Genomic DNA, 13,989 nt, shown 5'->3' with positions numbered 1-13,989 from the left:
GGAAGGGGCAGAAAGAACAGGACTGTGGGTGCAGAGGGGCCCTCAGGGAGACAGGAACGGGCTCTGCCTGGAAGGACGCAGCCGTCCCAGGTCCAGGAGGTCCTGCTCATTCGTCTGCCTCTTTCCATCTGCCATATCCCCAGGCTCAGTCTGTATTTGAAGAGTACAGAGCACTTCGACTCAGTCAAAAAACGGTTTGGAGACTACAAGGCCTTGCAGAAGAAAGAATGAGGGTTAAAAGTGAGGCCCCTGAAGCCAACCAAACGTGTTTACTAGCTGTGTGACCTTGGGAAAGTCGATCTGTGCTTCAGTTCCCTCCTCTGTAAAATGGGATCTGAACAGGACCAAGTCTTAAGGTTGGAATATGTGTAAAGTTCTCAAGGCAGCCCTCAGTCCCTAAGGGTTTGCTATTATTATCAAGGAGAGAGGATGCGGAAATGGGTGTTTATTGAAATAGCATCCATTCAAGCAAAAAGCATTTATGGAGCACCTACTGTGTGCTGGTGCTGGGGTGCTCAGTCCTGGCCCTCTGGGGGCCCTGAGGATGTTGTGTGTTCGGGGGCGGTGAGCAGGTGTAGCGACTGTGTGCTGCTAAGTGTGGGTGCCTCTTGTAAAGCCACTGTGCATCAGGCAGGGTGCACCCCTGCAGAGGGCTGGTGCGCCCCTCCAGCCCTGCTTCACCACACCCACACCTCGCCCCGACCAAGATCAAGATCCGCTCGGTGGTGCCTTGGCGGATTCCTGGGGTGGGGCGCAGGGTGGAGCAGGACCTTAAATATGAGGCCTGCGGGTCCTCCCCACTTCCTGCCGCACTTGCACTCCGCCGCCGTCAGTGAGTACGGTCTGGACCGGGTGGGGGGAGGGGCCGGCTGAGACACCCCCTCTCCTAGCAGTCCGACCCCCAGACTGCCTGCCTGCGGGGGTCCTCCTTCATCGTCCTGTCTGTCTGTCTCTCCTAGTGCCGCCCTACACCATCGTCTACTTCCCGACCCGAGGTGCGGCCGCTGCTCCTTTAGGAGGGCGAAGGGCACAGACAGGGGCCCCAGCAGGACCTCCAGTCTGGACAGCCCGCGGCGGAGGCGGAGGCGGGACCCCCCGGGGGGCGGGGCCGGGATCTCGGGCCGGGCCTCATCTTCTCTGGGGCCAAGGGCGGGGAGCTCTAGCCATCGTCTCTGGTCCCTTCCTGGGGCGCTGTGGGCTGGGTCTGCCTCCCTGTCCTCCCTCCCGCCCCCCGCAAGACACGCCGGGGGCTCCACCCTTTCTCCACGGTCCATCTGCTCCGCAGCAGGCTCGGGGGCTAGAGTTTGTCCTGTGCCCGAGTCCAGTTCCCGTACTCCTGACTTGCCCAGGGCGCTGCGAGGCTGGGGCCTCTGCCCATCCCCACACCCCGTCCTCCCCTCCCCCAGGGCGCTGCGAGGCCCTGCGCATGCTGCTGGCCGACCAGGGCCAGAGCTGGAAGGAGGAGGTGGTGACCAAGGAGTCCTGGTTGCAGGGCCCACTCAAGGCCTCCTGTGTGAGTGACGGCGCCGAGGCAGCAGTTGGGCCTTTACGGGGCAGCACGAGGGTGCGGGGCAGCTGAGCTCAGCGTCCCTCACCAGCCCTCCCCCCTCCCAGCTGTACGGGCAGCTCCCCAAGTTCCAGGATGGAGACCTCATTCTGTACCAGTCCAATGCCATCCTGCGACACCTGGGCCGCTCCTTTGGTGAGTCCTGAGGTCGAAGGCAGCCCAGTCCAGAAAAGCACCTGAAGGGTCCCGCCAAGATGTCCTGGGGCCTGAGTTGCTGCCACCGGTCCTGTGGCTGGAGGGCAGGCCACGTGGCCCTAGCGGAAGGGGCAGGGCCTGGGTTAGGAGGGTTCTGGGTTATAGGGCTGGGGCTGCCGGTCCCCCCGGGCAGAGGCCATACAGGTCTGGCTACCCTCCAGCCAGTCAGCACCACATGGGTTCACTGTGCCTGTTTCCTGGGTGACAGCTCAGAGGCAGCCACCAGCCGCCCCGTGTGTGCTGCTCTAGGCTAGAGCCACTGTGGGTGTGCCCAGGAGCTTCAGAGTAGACCTCCTGCCCGTTTCTTCCTGCTCTGGCCTCACCTGAATCGGGAAAACCCACGCACACAGTGAGCAGGCCTGTGGCCTGTTTCAAGGGTGGCGGGAATGTGGCTTAGGGAGGTGGCTGCCTCTTCATTGGCTATCTTGGTGGGGAGGGGGGTGTCCCAGGAGGACGGAAGAGCGGTGGGATGAGCCAGGTCCAGGCCCACCCTAACTTCTGCAGCCCCAGGGTGAGAGGACAGAGGCCTCCAGCCGCGGCCTGCTTCCCCGTCTCTCGCCCCACGCTCTCCTGCACTCCGAGGGACACACCAGTCTGCAGAGCCAAGTGCTGTCCAGGCCCCGCAAGCGGCCACTCCTCTGGCCTAGGGAAGCATGATCAGAGGCTTGGCCCACACTTGCAGGGGGACAACCTGGAGGAAGGGCTTGGGGCGATGTGGGCAGGGAGCTTCTGACTCCCAGGGACCCAGGGTGTGGTCTCAAAGACAAGCGTGGGCTTCTGCTGGCTGTGTTCCTTGGGCTCGTGGAGATGGGAGCAGCAGAGTCGGGCAAAGACGACCCTCCAACGCAGGGGACCTGGTTTCCCAGCCCTGAGACCTGCGGGCTTCCGGGGGAGAGGGGAGCAGCGGGGCCCCAGCCTGGACAGAACCTGACCCTCTGCCTGGCCGCTGACCCAGGGCTCTACGGCAAAGACCAGCGAGAGGCGGCGCTGGTGGACATGGTGAACGACGGTGTGGAGGACCTCCGCAGGCACTGCAGCCACATCATCCATCACGGCCATGTGAGCAGGCCGGGCTTGCACTCAGGGCCGGTGCTGGGGGGCCGCCCGGGCCGTCATGGGCATCACTCCCTTTCACAGGAGGAGGACAAGGCCCAGTATGTTCTGGAGCTGCCGGGGCACCTGAAGCCTTTTGAGAGCCTGCTGTCCCAGAACCGAGGGGGCCAGGCCTTCATCGTGGGTGACCAGGTGAGTGCTGGGTCCAGCCCGTTGTAGGTCCATTTCTCAGAAGGGCAAACCGAGACCAGAGCAGGGCCATGACTGGTTCACTGGAGTAGTCAGAGTTCTGAGCCCCAGTAGCCCCCCTCTCTCTTGACCCCATTCAAACCCCCTCCCGCCCCCTGCCCTGCAGATCTCCTTCGCAGACTACAACCTGCTGGACCTGCTGCTGAGCCACCAGGTCCTGGTCCCCGGCTGCCTGGACTCCTTCCCCCTGCTCTCGGCCTACGTGGCCCGCCTCAGCGCCCGGCCCAAGCTGCAGGCCTTCCTGGCCTCCCCGGAGCACGTGAACCGCCCCATCTTTGGAAGCCGCAAGATATGAACCCGCTTGGCCTCCCCTGGCAGACGGGCTGCCCTTGGGACCAATAAACACGGTGAGAGGAAAGCTGTGCTGTGCTCACTGAGGGACCGGCTGGCCACAGGGGGCCCTCTGCCCCTTCCCAGGCTGCGTCTCGGAAGGTGAGGGCTGGGCTGGGCCCTGGAAAAGCCGCAGGTCCCCAGAGCTGCCGGGAGACAAAGAGGAGTTCCAAGTCCAGAGAGGAAGATGAGATCCCAAACCTCAAAGATCTACCCTGGACAACTTCCTGCAGGAGGGGGTTGACCCCCCCCCCCCAGGGGTACTCATGGTTATGGCAACCTGGGAACCATCTCCATCTGGGAGAAGGGCCGCCGTGTAGGGAACAGACGGTCCCTGACAGCTGTGTGATGAGTTCTGTCGTCCGGCACAGGCAGGGCGCTTGGTCTCTGCGCACTCAGGTGCTGTGCGCACATGCCGCTTGGGAGTGACACGCACGCTCGGCTGTTTCACCTGAGTGAGTGTTGACGTTGTCCATTCTCTGTGTCCCCCACAGTCACCTGCGGGCAGGGCCCAGGTGCACAGCCGAAGGCAGACCTGGGAGCTCTGGACGCACCATGCTGCTTGGGAAGCTGGGAGTGGGGGGTGGGGGGCGCGGTCAAGGGTCTCCTCCAGCTCCTGGAGCCTCTGTCAGCCCTTGGCGGGAGCACCCTGCCACCTGCCCGATCCCAGCCCATCTCTCCCCTCCCGAAAGACCGTGACTGCCTCCTGCCTCCTGTGGCACCCTCAGCCTGTCCGGCCCCTCCCGCTGGCTCTTTGGACAACGTGGAGTCAGATAATTCCAGAATGCCTGGCACTCCCAGTGCAGAGCTCTCATGGCTTCTTGCTGCAAAGTCCGCAGCCTGAGGAGCCTGCCAGGCCCTCCTAGAAATGAACTCTTTGGTCTCCAGAACATTCCCCACCCCCCTGCCCGGTTCACCCTTAGAGCTGCTCTCAGCTCTCCGGACAGCCCAGCCCTCCCACCCCTCCCAGCCTTTGTCCCTGTGGTCTCCTCCGGCCCCCTTCTCTCCCACCACCCCCCTGGCCACACCCCTTCAGCCCTCAGCCTGCTGCCCCTCCGCTGTGGCCAGGTGCCCTGGGCACTTCCCCCTCTCCTGTAGCTCTGCTCTGTGGGGTCTGGCCTGCCCCAGTGGTCTCCGCTCCAACCCTCCTCCTTTGAGGTCAGAGAGCCGATCGGGTTAATTTCTGTCTCCCCCGCCCCCAGGTGAGGTGCTGACTCACCTTTACCGTCAGGAAATGGGTGTGCAAGCACCAGCAAGAACTGCCTCTTTGTGTCTGGGACTCTACCTCCATGGGGGAGGCCGCAGGGCCTCAGTAGTGCCCCTCTCACCCCCATCAACTGAGCCTGTTTCATAAGGGTCTCCTATCACAGGCCTGTCCCAGTTCACAGACCTGGTGGCCCCGCTCCATTCTGGCCCCATACTGGGGACTTCTCGCACTTAACCCCCTCAAGGGAGGAAACCCAGACTCAGAGAGGGAAGGCAGCTTGTCCAAGGCCACACAGCTTATCAACGGGAGAGCTGGAATTCAAACCCAGGGCTGAGGAACTCCTAGGCGGTCCTCGGAAAGGGAAGAAGGGAGGGGGCTGGGGCCAAAGGAGTGGGCAGGAGGCCAGTTTCAGGAGCAGGAGTGACTTAGGCCCAGGCAGGTGTCAGAGGCTCCGGCAGGTGGGCAGGGGCACTGGTGGCCACTGTGGAGGCCTTGCCTGCCAGGTCAAGGACTTGGAGTTGACCCCGGGGCACAGGGGTCACCGCAGGCTTTTGAGCAGAAAGGACTCTTAGAAATCTGAGCCTATAAGTGCTCAGGGAGCCTCAGGCATCACCTAAGTCTACACACTCACCTTACAGACAGGGAAACAGAGGCCTGGAGAGCGGAATGACTTCCCAGGTTCGTGGTCAAGTGAGTGGGTGGGCCGTGGGGATGTCCTGGGCCTGATGCTCCTGGCCTGGGTGCCTGGCTGCCCCTTAAAGGAGCCTCTGCCTGAGAGACTCCAGCAGAAGCCTGGGGAAGAGGGTCTTTTGTGCATTAGATTTTGGGGGCTGGTGGGCAGTTTTGGTTTCTTTGGGTGGGAAACCCCCAGGAAGGCCCACTGGTCTCGGAGAGGACAACATAGAACCTGAGCCCCCATTGCCCTGGAGGCAGAGATTGGGCCACGGGGGTTCACGGCACAGGTAGAGGGGACAGTGGCCAAGCGAGTCCACAGAGCAGGCTTGGGGGACACGCGGGCGTCCTGCAGGTCTTGGGACAGTGGGAGGAAAGTTACTCTTTTGAAAACTTCCTGGGGCCTCCTTGGTGGTCCAGTGGTTAGGATTCCGTGCTTCCACTGCAGGGGGCGTGGGTTCACTCTTTGGTCAGGGAACTAAAGTCCCACATGCCATGCAGTGCGGCCCAAAAATAAATTTAAAAAAAAGTTAATGTCAGCACAATGTTAACTATCCTGATTGCGATCAAGTCAAAGCCACGGGAATTTTAGAAGCAAGAGTACAGGTCACGTCCAGCCACTGGCCTGCTTTGCTGTTTGCTTTCATGGCTGAGAGGCTGGAAACCAGCTCTGCAAACATGCGGAGATGAAACCAGGGAGAGCACGAACAACTGGGAGGCTCCACTCACCGACCCTATGGAGACGTTTACCCCCAAGAACTGCTGAGGGTTTGTCCCAGAAGTGCTTTCGGCAACAAAACTTGAACTCCACATCTTCCCATTGGAAGACTTTGTTTGGACCGGGGGTGCCTTTGCATCTGCAGATGGGATTTTCCGCAAGGTCAGGAAGGTAGCCCAGGATCCCGCGAGCTTTGCTCGCCGTCCCTTCAACCTATTTGCATGAGCCATGTTCTTAAGAGAAGCACCCAGGGGAGAAAATAAAACGAAGGCTTTTGGCTCACCCATTGGCTGCATCCATGACTGGGTTCTGGCTCAAAAGGGTGTCAACAATGAGAAAGTGGTAGCTTCTCAAAGATTCAGGCTCAGTACGTTTAAGTCTTCAGATAGACCTACGGATTAGGCCACACCTATGGAAAGTTACCATTTTGAGGGTTTGAAGCAGTGGCTTTTTCCTGTTATTCCAAAAATAGGGCAACTGGGACTTTGGCTCATCAATTTGGCCAAGGCAGAGTTAGACACACAACTGGGATGGCCGCTCAGCTCTGACCTGGCAATGTCTGTGTGCATCTCCTCCTCCAACCCTGCCAGCCCCCATCATCCCCTGCCGATACCAGGCCCTGTCCTCCAGACACATGTGACCCAAGCCCAGCTAGTCACTAAGCCCCAGCCCCAGGCACAGTGCGTGGTCCGAGGTGTGAGCCCTCGCAGGGAGCTGGGCCCATCAGAGTCCCTCCCTGGCCCAGCCTGGACAGCGCTGGCCAGGCGCCAGGAGCTCCCTCTGCGACCAGAGCTTGCTTTTCTGTACAAGAGTCTGTGACGATGTGACTTTGGAGCAGACTGTGGGGTTGGTTACAGCTGAGAGAGTGGAGCGTGTGTGTGTGTGTGTGTGTGTGTGTGTGTGTGTGTGTGAGAGAGAGAGAGAGAGAGAGAGAGAGAATGAGTTTTTTTAGGCCACAATTCCAGTCCCCGAGAGGCCAGATCCACTCTCTCCTTCCCCTGGTTTGTTTATGGGGCCCCAGACATAAGTTGAGGTGAGTTTCTGTGACTTCAGCTGAAAGAGACGGTGATAGTTTCCAAATATGTACACAAACCCTTTGACGATTTTCCCCTCAGAATTCGGAACCAATCTCCTACCCCTTGAGTGTGACTGGACTTAGTGACTTGTTTCTAATCACAGGTGTGGAAGAGATGGTTGTGGGATGTGCAGGACGAGGTCGTGGAAGGTTCTGTGGCTTGCTCCTGACTCCCGCTCTTGGGTCACCAGACGCCCATCATGAACACACTCAAGCAGCCCTGGTGATAAGGAACCGAGGCTTCGTGCCAAAGCCAGCGCTGAATCACCATCCATGTGAGCAAACTGTCTAGAAGGGACTCCTTACCCTGCCTCGCCCGTTTCTTTCCATGGGAACCACAATAGAGACTTCTGCCCACAGTTCCCCATCTTTCTCTGCCTCTTGATCGACCCTGGTGCGTCTTCAGGCCGCCAACCCCCCACCCCAGCGTGGCATGCCTCGTTCTCCTGGGGTCTGTGAGAAACAAACTCTCATTTCGATGGTAGTTGCCTCTTGATCTGTTGGCCTCGCCACACCTAAATAATAATAAAACCTAGATTTAAAACAGAGACCCTGGGCAGCAGCTGCCCGGCCAAACCACTCCCAAATTTCGGACTCAGAAATGGAGATAATAAGTGCTTACTGTTTTAAGTAGCTAAATCTTGAGGTCATTTGTTAGGCAGCAATAGATAACTAATACAGAGTTGGTACCAGGCCAGCACCATCCAGCCCCAGCGTGGAATGAACGTGGAGCAGATTTTAAGCTTCACAAAGCAAGGCAGGTGCTTTACAATGTGTTAATTTCAGGTGTACAGCAAAGGGATTCAGTTATACGTACATATGTATTCTTTTTCAGATTCTTTTCCATTTAGGTTATTACAAGATACTGAATATAGTTCCCTGTGCTCTACAGTAGGTCCTGTTGTTTATCTATTTTATATAGAGTAATGGATGTAACCATATTCGTTGTTTGCTACCTAACAAACCACCCCAACATGTAGTGGTTTGAAACAACTCTCATGTCTTACTCCTGCCAGTTCTGTGGCTTGGTCAGATATCTCTTCTGGTCTGGGCCAAGTCACCTGGGGCTGGATGGTCCAGGTTGCCCTCATTGTCACCACCTCGGCCTCAGTGAGATGCCTGGGACCTCCATCCACATGACCCCTTATTCTCTCAGAGGCCTGCCCGGAACTGGATAATGTGGAAGTTTTCCAGCAGTAAGAGAGAGCAAGCCTCAATGCGGAAGTGCTTCTCAGACCCCTGCTGGTGTCACTTTTGTTAATATTCCATTGACCACAGTAAACCACACTGCCAAGCTCAGATCACAGGAGGTAGAGACATTCTTTAGCTCTTGATGGGACAAGGGGCAGATTCACCTTGCAGGGGGGCTTGTGCAGGACAATGGGAAGAACTTGGGGTCAGTTTGCCATCAGCCACCAATGCTTTCAGGCAGAAGGTGAATGATCACAAGAAGAACAGAGGTACAAGAAAGCAAGCGAGCCAAGAGGTGACCATGTGAGTCATTTTCAGGGTAACCGTAAACGACTAGAAACAAAGCGTATGTCACATAAACTAAGAGTAAAGAAACATGGAAAAAAATACTCAACCAATCCAAAAGAAGGCAAGAAAGAAATGAAAGAGAACAGAACAGGCAGGGCAAATAGCACAAAATAAGAAAGGTTGAAACACGGATATATATTAGCAATTAAACTGAATGTAAATAGACTGCCCACACAAATATGCCCAATTGATTCTTTACAAAGAGGCAAAAACAATTCAACGGAGGAAAGGTAGCCTTTTCAACCAGTGGTGCTGGAGCAATTAGACTGCCATAGGCCCCAAAATGGGACAAAATGTTCAGGATCTAGGGCCAGGCAAAGAGTTCTTAGACTTGACACTAAAAACGTGACCCACAAAAGGAAAAATCGATAAATGGGACCTCATAAAAATGAAAAAGTTTGCTCTGCACAATGCCCTATTAAGAGGATGAAAAGACTAATTATAAGTGGGAGAGAATATTTGCAAACCATATATGCAACTAAAAACTAGTATCTAGAATATGTAAAAAAACTCTTAAAACTCAACAGGTAAACCCCCCCCCCCCCCGCAATTCTACTTGAAAATGGGTAAAAGACATGAAGAGACAGTTCACTGAGGATGATACAGGTGGAAGATAAGCACATGAAAATGTACTTAACTTCATCAGCCACTAAGCAAATGCAAATTAAAGCCACAATGAGATATCACTACACACACTTCCCTGGTGGTCCAGTGGTTAAGAATCCATCTTGCAATGCAGGGGATGCCAGTTCCATCTCTGGTTGGGGAACTAAGATCCCACATGCCGCGGGGCAACTAAGCCCCAGCGCCACGACTAGAAAGAAGCCTGAGCACCGCAATGAGCATAGAGCCTGTGTCTGTGCATGCTGCAACTAAGACCCGATGCAGCCAATAAATAAATAAATATCAAAAAAAAAAGAAAAGATATCACTACACATTTATCAGAATGGCTAAAAAAATAGTGACAACACTAAATCCTGGCAAGGAATTGATGAAGCTGGATTGCTCACATATTGCTGGTGGGAATGTAAATTGGTGCATTTACAAACTGGAAACAGTTTGGCAGGTTCACGTAAATCTAAACATGCAAATTATGGTACAGCCTAGCCATTGCGCTTTGGGGCATTTATCCCAAAGAAATGGAAATTTGCTGTCGCACACGAAACACCTGCATATGAATGTTTATAGCAGCCTTATTGATAAGAGCCCCAAAGTGGAACTAACCCAGATATCCTTCAGTGGGTGAGTGGTTAAACATACCAAGGAATACAACTCAGCAATAAAAAGGAATGAACCACTGATACACAGGACAACTGGAATCTAGAGAATTGTGCTGAATGAAAGAAAAAAGCTAATCCCAAAAGCTTGCATACTATTTGATTCCATTTATATAACATTCTTGTCGTGACCAAATTATAGAAATGGAGGACAGGACTTCTCTGGTGGCGCAGTGGTTAAGAATCTGCCTGCCAATGCGGGGGACACAGGTTCAAGCCCTGGTCCGGGAAGATCCCACATGCCGCGGAGCAACTAAGCCCGTGCGCCACAACTACTGAGCCTGTGCTCTAGAGCCTGTGAACTGCAACTACTGAGCCCACGTCCTGCAGCTACTGAAGCCCGGGTGCCTAGAGCCCTAGAGCCCTAGACCCCGTGCTCCGCAACAAGAGAAGCCACCACAATGAGAAGTCCGCGCACCGCAACGGAGAGTAGCCCCTGCTCGCTGCAACTAGAGAAAGCCCATGCACAGCAATGAAGACCCAGCGCAGCCAAAAATATAAATAAATAAATAAATTTATTAAAAAAAGAGAAAAAGAAATGGAGGACAGATTGTGGTTGCCAGAGATTAAGGACAGGAGAGGGGGGTGGGGAAGGGGAGTGGTGTGGTCATAAAAGATGAGGTAACAGAGCAAGTGGTGAGGAACTGTTCAGGGTCCTGACTGTGGTCGTGGCTACGTGAACCTACACAGGTGATAAAACTGCATAGAATTAGACACACACACACACACACACACACACTCACACATGAGTCGAACTAAAACCAGGGCAATCTGAACAAGATGGGTAGATTGTATCATTGTTAATATCCTGGGTGTGATGTCACACTACAGGTTTGCAAGATGTTATCTCCAAAGGAAAAGTTTAGGTCAAAAAAAGTAAATAGGCTTAAAGGCTCTATTTAAAAGACACAGGATGTCAAAACGACAAATGAAAGAACATTAAATTATATTCTATTTATAAGAAACAGACTTCATGCATAAGGATAGGGCTTCTCTGTTGGCGCAGTGGTTGAGAGTCCGCCTGCCGATGCAGGGGACACGGGTTCGTGCCCCGGTCCGGGAAGATCCCACATGCCGCGGAGCGGCTGGGCCCGTGAGCCATGGCCGCTGAGCCTGTGCGTCTGGAGCCTGTGCTCTGCAACGGGAGAGGCCACAGCAGTGAGAGGCCCGCGTACCGCAAAAAAAAAAAAAAAAAAAAAGGCTCTGTTTAAGACACAGGATGTCAAAAGAAAGAACATTAAATTATATTCTATTTATAAGAAACACACTTCATGCATAAGGATATAGAGAGGTTGAAAGTAAAAGGATGGAAAAGACATGCTGTGCAGGCACTAACTAAAAGAAAGTTAGTGCAGCTACATTACCATCAGGCCAGAAGCACTTTAAAGCCAAAAGTAAAATAAAGTAAAACTTAAAAAAAAATAAAGGGAATTTTGTTAATATGAAAAGGCTCAATATTTATCTGGAAGTTATAAAAATTCTAAATTTGTATATGCGTCTAGTATCATGGCCTCAAACTATATAAAGCAAAACATGATGGAATTATAATGAGAAATAGACAAAACTGCAATCATTATGTGTGTGTGTGTGTGTGTGTGTGTGTGTGTGCGCGCATGAGTGTGTGTGTTTGCCAATCTTGTTTCATTTATATTTTCTCCCAGTCTATAGTAGGAATTTTTTTTTTTGCGGTATGCGGGCCTCTCACCGCCGCGGCCTTTCCCCACGTGGAGCACAGGCTCGGGACGTGCAAGCCCAGCCGCCACGGCTCACGGGCCCAGCCGCTCCGCGGCACGTGGGATCCACCCGGACCGGGGCACGAACCCGTGTCCCCTGCATCAGCAGGCGGCCTCTCAACCACTGTGCCACCAGGGAAGCCCCTGTAGTAAGATATTTTAACACACTTCTCTTAGTAATTGATAGACCAGGCAGAGAAAACAAGCAGAATGATATGGAAAATCCAAACAACCACAGAATACACTTTCTTTTCAAGCACACATGCAACATATACAAAATCAATTGTATAGAAACGTCAACATATTTCAATGTATTGAAATTGTAGAGTCCATTGCCTGTGTACAATGCAAATGAGCTAAAAAACAATTCCAAAAGGAGAAGTAGGATCTTTGTTGTTATGGGACTATTTCGGAAGCTGAGAGTAATCTGATTTATTCATCGTCTACTGATTTATTTATTTATTTGTTTTTTTTTAATTAATTAATTAATTAATTAAGTTATTTTTGGCTGCTTTGGGTCCTCGCTGCTGTGCGTGGGCTTTCTCTACTTGCAGCGAGCAGTGGCTTCTCTTGTTGTGGAGCAAGGGCTCTAGGCGTGCGGGCTTCAATAGCTGCAGCACGCTGGCTCAGTAGTTGCAGCACTCGGGCTCTAGAGCACAGGTTCAGTAGTTGTGGCATACGGGCTTAGTTGCTCTGTGGCATGTGGGATCTTCCTGGACCAGCGTTCGAACCTGCATCCCCTGCATTGGCAGGCGGATTCTTAACCACTGTGCCACCAGGGAAGTCCCTCATCTACTGATTTAAATGTTAATCTCATCTAAAAAAAATACCTTCAGAGAAACCTCTAGAATAATATTTGACCAAATATCTGGGTACTGTGGCTTACTCAAGTTGACACATAAAATTAGCCATCACAAATATATACCTAGGAGTGGAGCTTTAGTAGTTAACACAAACAAAGTTTCAGAGTGGTTGAGTCATTTTAACACTCCCACCAGGAAAGGATGAAAATTCCAGTTGCTCTGTATCCTTGCTAACACTTGGACTTGTCAGTGCTTCAGATTTTTCTAATGAGTGTGTAGTGGTAATCTAAAGGTATTGTGGGGACTTCCCTGGAGGAACAGGGGTTAAGAATCTTCCTGCCAATGCAGGGGATGCAGGTTCGAACCCTGGTCCAGGAAGATCCCACATGCCACAGAGCAACTAAGCCCATGCGCCACAACTACTGAGCCTGTGCCCTAGAGCCCGCAAGCCACAACTACTGAAGCCCGCGCGCCTAGAGCCCGTGCTCTAGCTAGAGAAAGCCCAGGGGCAGCAACGAAGACCCAACGCAGCCAAAAATAAATAAAAATTTTTTTTAAGAAAACGAAAAACAAGAGATATTGTGGTTTTAGTTTTCATTTCCCTGATGACTAATGATGTCACACATGTTTTCTTATGCTTGAGGGTTGTGTAATATTACCACATGGTGTATCTCAAGACAGCAAACACTTCTTTTCCTTAATTTTATTGAAGAATAGTTGATTTACAATGTTGTGTTAATTTCTTCTGTACAGCAAAGTGATTCAGTTATACATACATATATTTTTTTTCCTTATGGTTTATCACAGGATATTGATTATAGTTCCCTGTGTTACACAGTAGGACCTTGTTGTTTATCCATCCTATATATACAGCAAAAACTTTTTTTTTTTAACTTTGAGGGTTGGACTGTGAAATATGGACACAGGTGGCTAGTAATTTGCTCCCCCTTCAAACCAGTCTTTAAATATTTAGTCATCATGTATTTAGCTGGGCCATATAGAAGCTGCTTTAAAAAAAAAAACCAAAAAACATTGTTTATAGAAACAGATTCACTTTCAGGGGCTGAAAAAAAACGCTCGTAACCATTTCCTACTTCTCTGTAGTTCTCATTCTTGCTTCAGGTTGTGTACTAATTGGATATAAGTTCAACTGAAATTACAAAGCCTTCAAAAACAGCGGCTGAAACAGGCTAGAAGTTTTTTCTCACTCAACTAGAAGTCCAGAGTCTTCTGGACGGGCCTAGTATCCGCTGTCCACGGTGTTGGGGACCCAGGCTCCTTCCAGCTGACTCTGTCACGCTAAGGCTGCTGTCCTGTCTCCTCTGAGTTCCAGCCAGGGGAAGGGAGTTCTCTGAACCACACCTACTGGGGAGGCACATTCTAGGGTTTACAATGTAGATGATAAAATAAGTTACTTGCGGCCAACACCGAGCACAACCCCACGCAGTTTTGGTTTGGAATTTCTGACTTTCAACTGACAATGAGTTCTAGTGAAAATGCCTTGCAAAAATACTCAGCAAAGACAGGCAACGTTATCAAGAAGTTCTTTTTTTCTCCTTTTTCAGCGCTTC

The 13,989-nt window shown here is 52.4% G+C and overlaps 1 protein-coding gene across 4 annotated transcripts; it reads left to right on the top strand.

The window, feature by feature from the left end:
• Positions 1 to 764: 764 nt before the first annotated feature.
• On the top strand, positions 765 to 7,787 carry LOC112402342 (glutathione S-transferase P-like). 4 transcript variants are annotated; one of them, XM_024749206.1, is made up of 8 exons: positions 765 to 832; positions 960 to 995; positions 1,407 to 1,513; positions 1,615 to 1,702; positions 2,718 to 2,821; positions 2,900 to 3,007; positions 3,171 to 3,411; positions 7,171 to 7,784. In XM_024749206.1, the coding sequence occupies exons 1-7, from the start codon at positions 778 to 780 to the stop codon at positions 3,357 to 3,359; spliced, it is 687 nt and encodes a 228-aa protein (XP_024604974.1). In that variant the 5' UTR covers positions 765 to 777; the 3' UTR covers positions 3,360 to 3,411; positions 7,171 to 7,784. The 4 variants fall into 4 exon arrangements, with proteins under 4 accessions (XP_024604974.1, XP_024604972.1, XP_024604973.1 ...); XM_024749204.1 differs by having other exon boundaries at positions 2,718 to 3,007; positions 7,171 to 7,787; XM_024749205.1 differs by having other exon boundaries at positions 2,718 to 3,007; positions 3,171 to 3,849; positions 7,171 to 7,787.
• The last annotated feature ends 6,202 nt before the right edge of the window (positions 7,788 to 13,989 follow it).

This window comes from Neophocaena asiaeorientalis, unplaced genomic scaffold (assembly GCF_003031525.2).
Source record: "Neophocaena asiaeorientalis asiaeorientalis breed wild unplaced genomic scaffold, Neophocaena_asiaeorientalis_V1.1 scaffold43, whole genome shotgun sequence".
NCBI lineage: Eukaryota > Metazoa > Chordata > Mammalia > Artiodactyla > Phocoenidae > Neophocaena > Neophocaena asiaeorientalis.
Note: the sequence above shows the minus strand (reverse complement) of the source record. Positions and strands in the feature narration are given on the sequence as shown.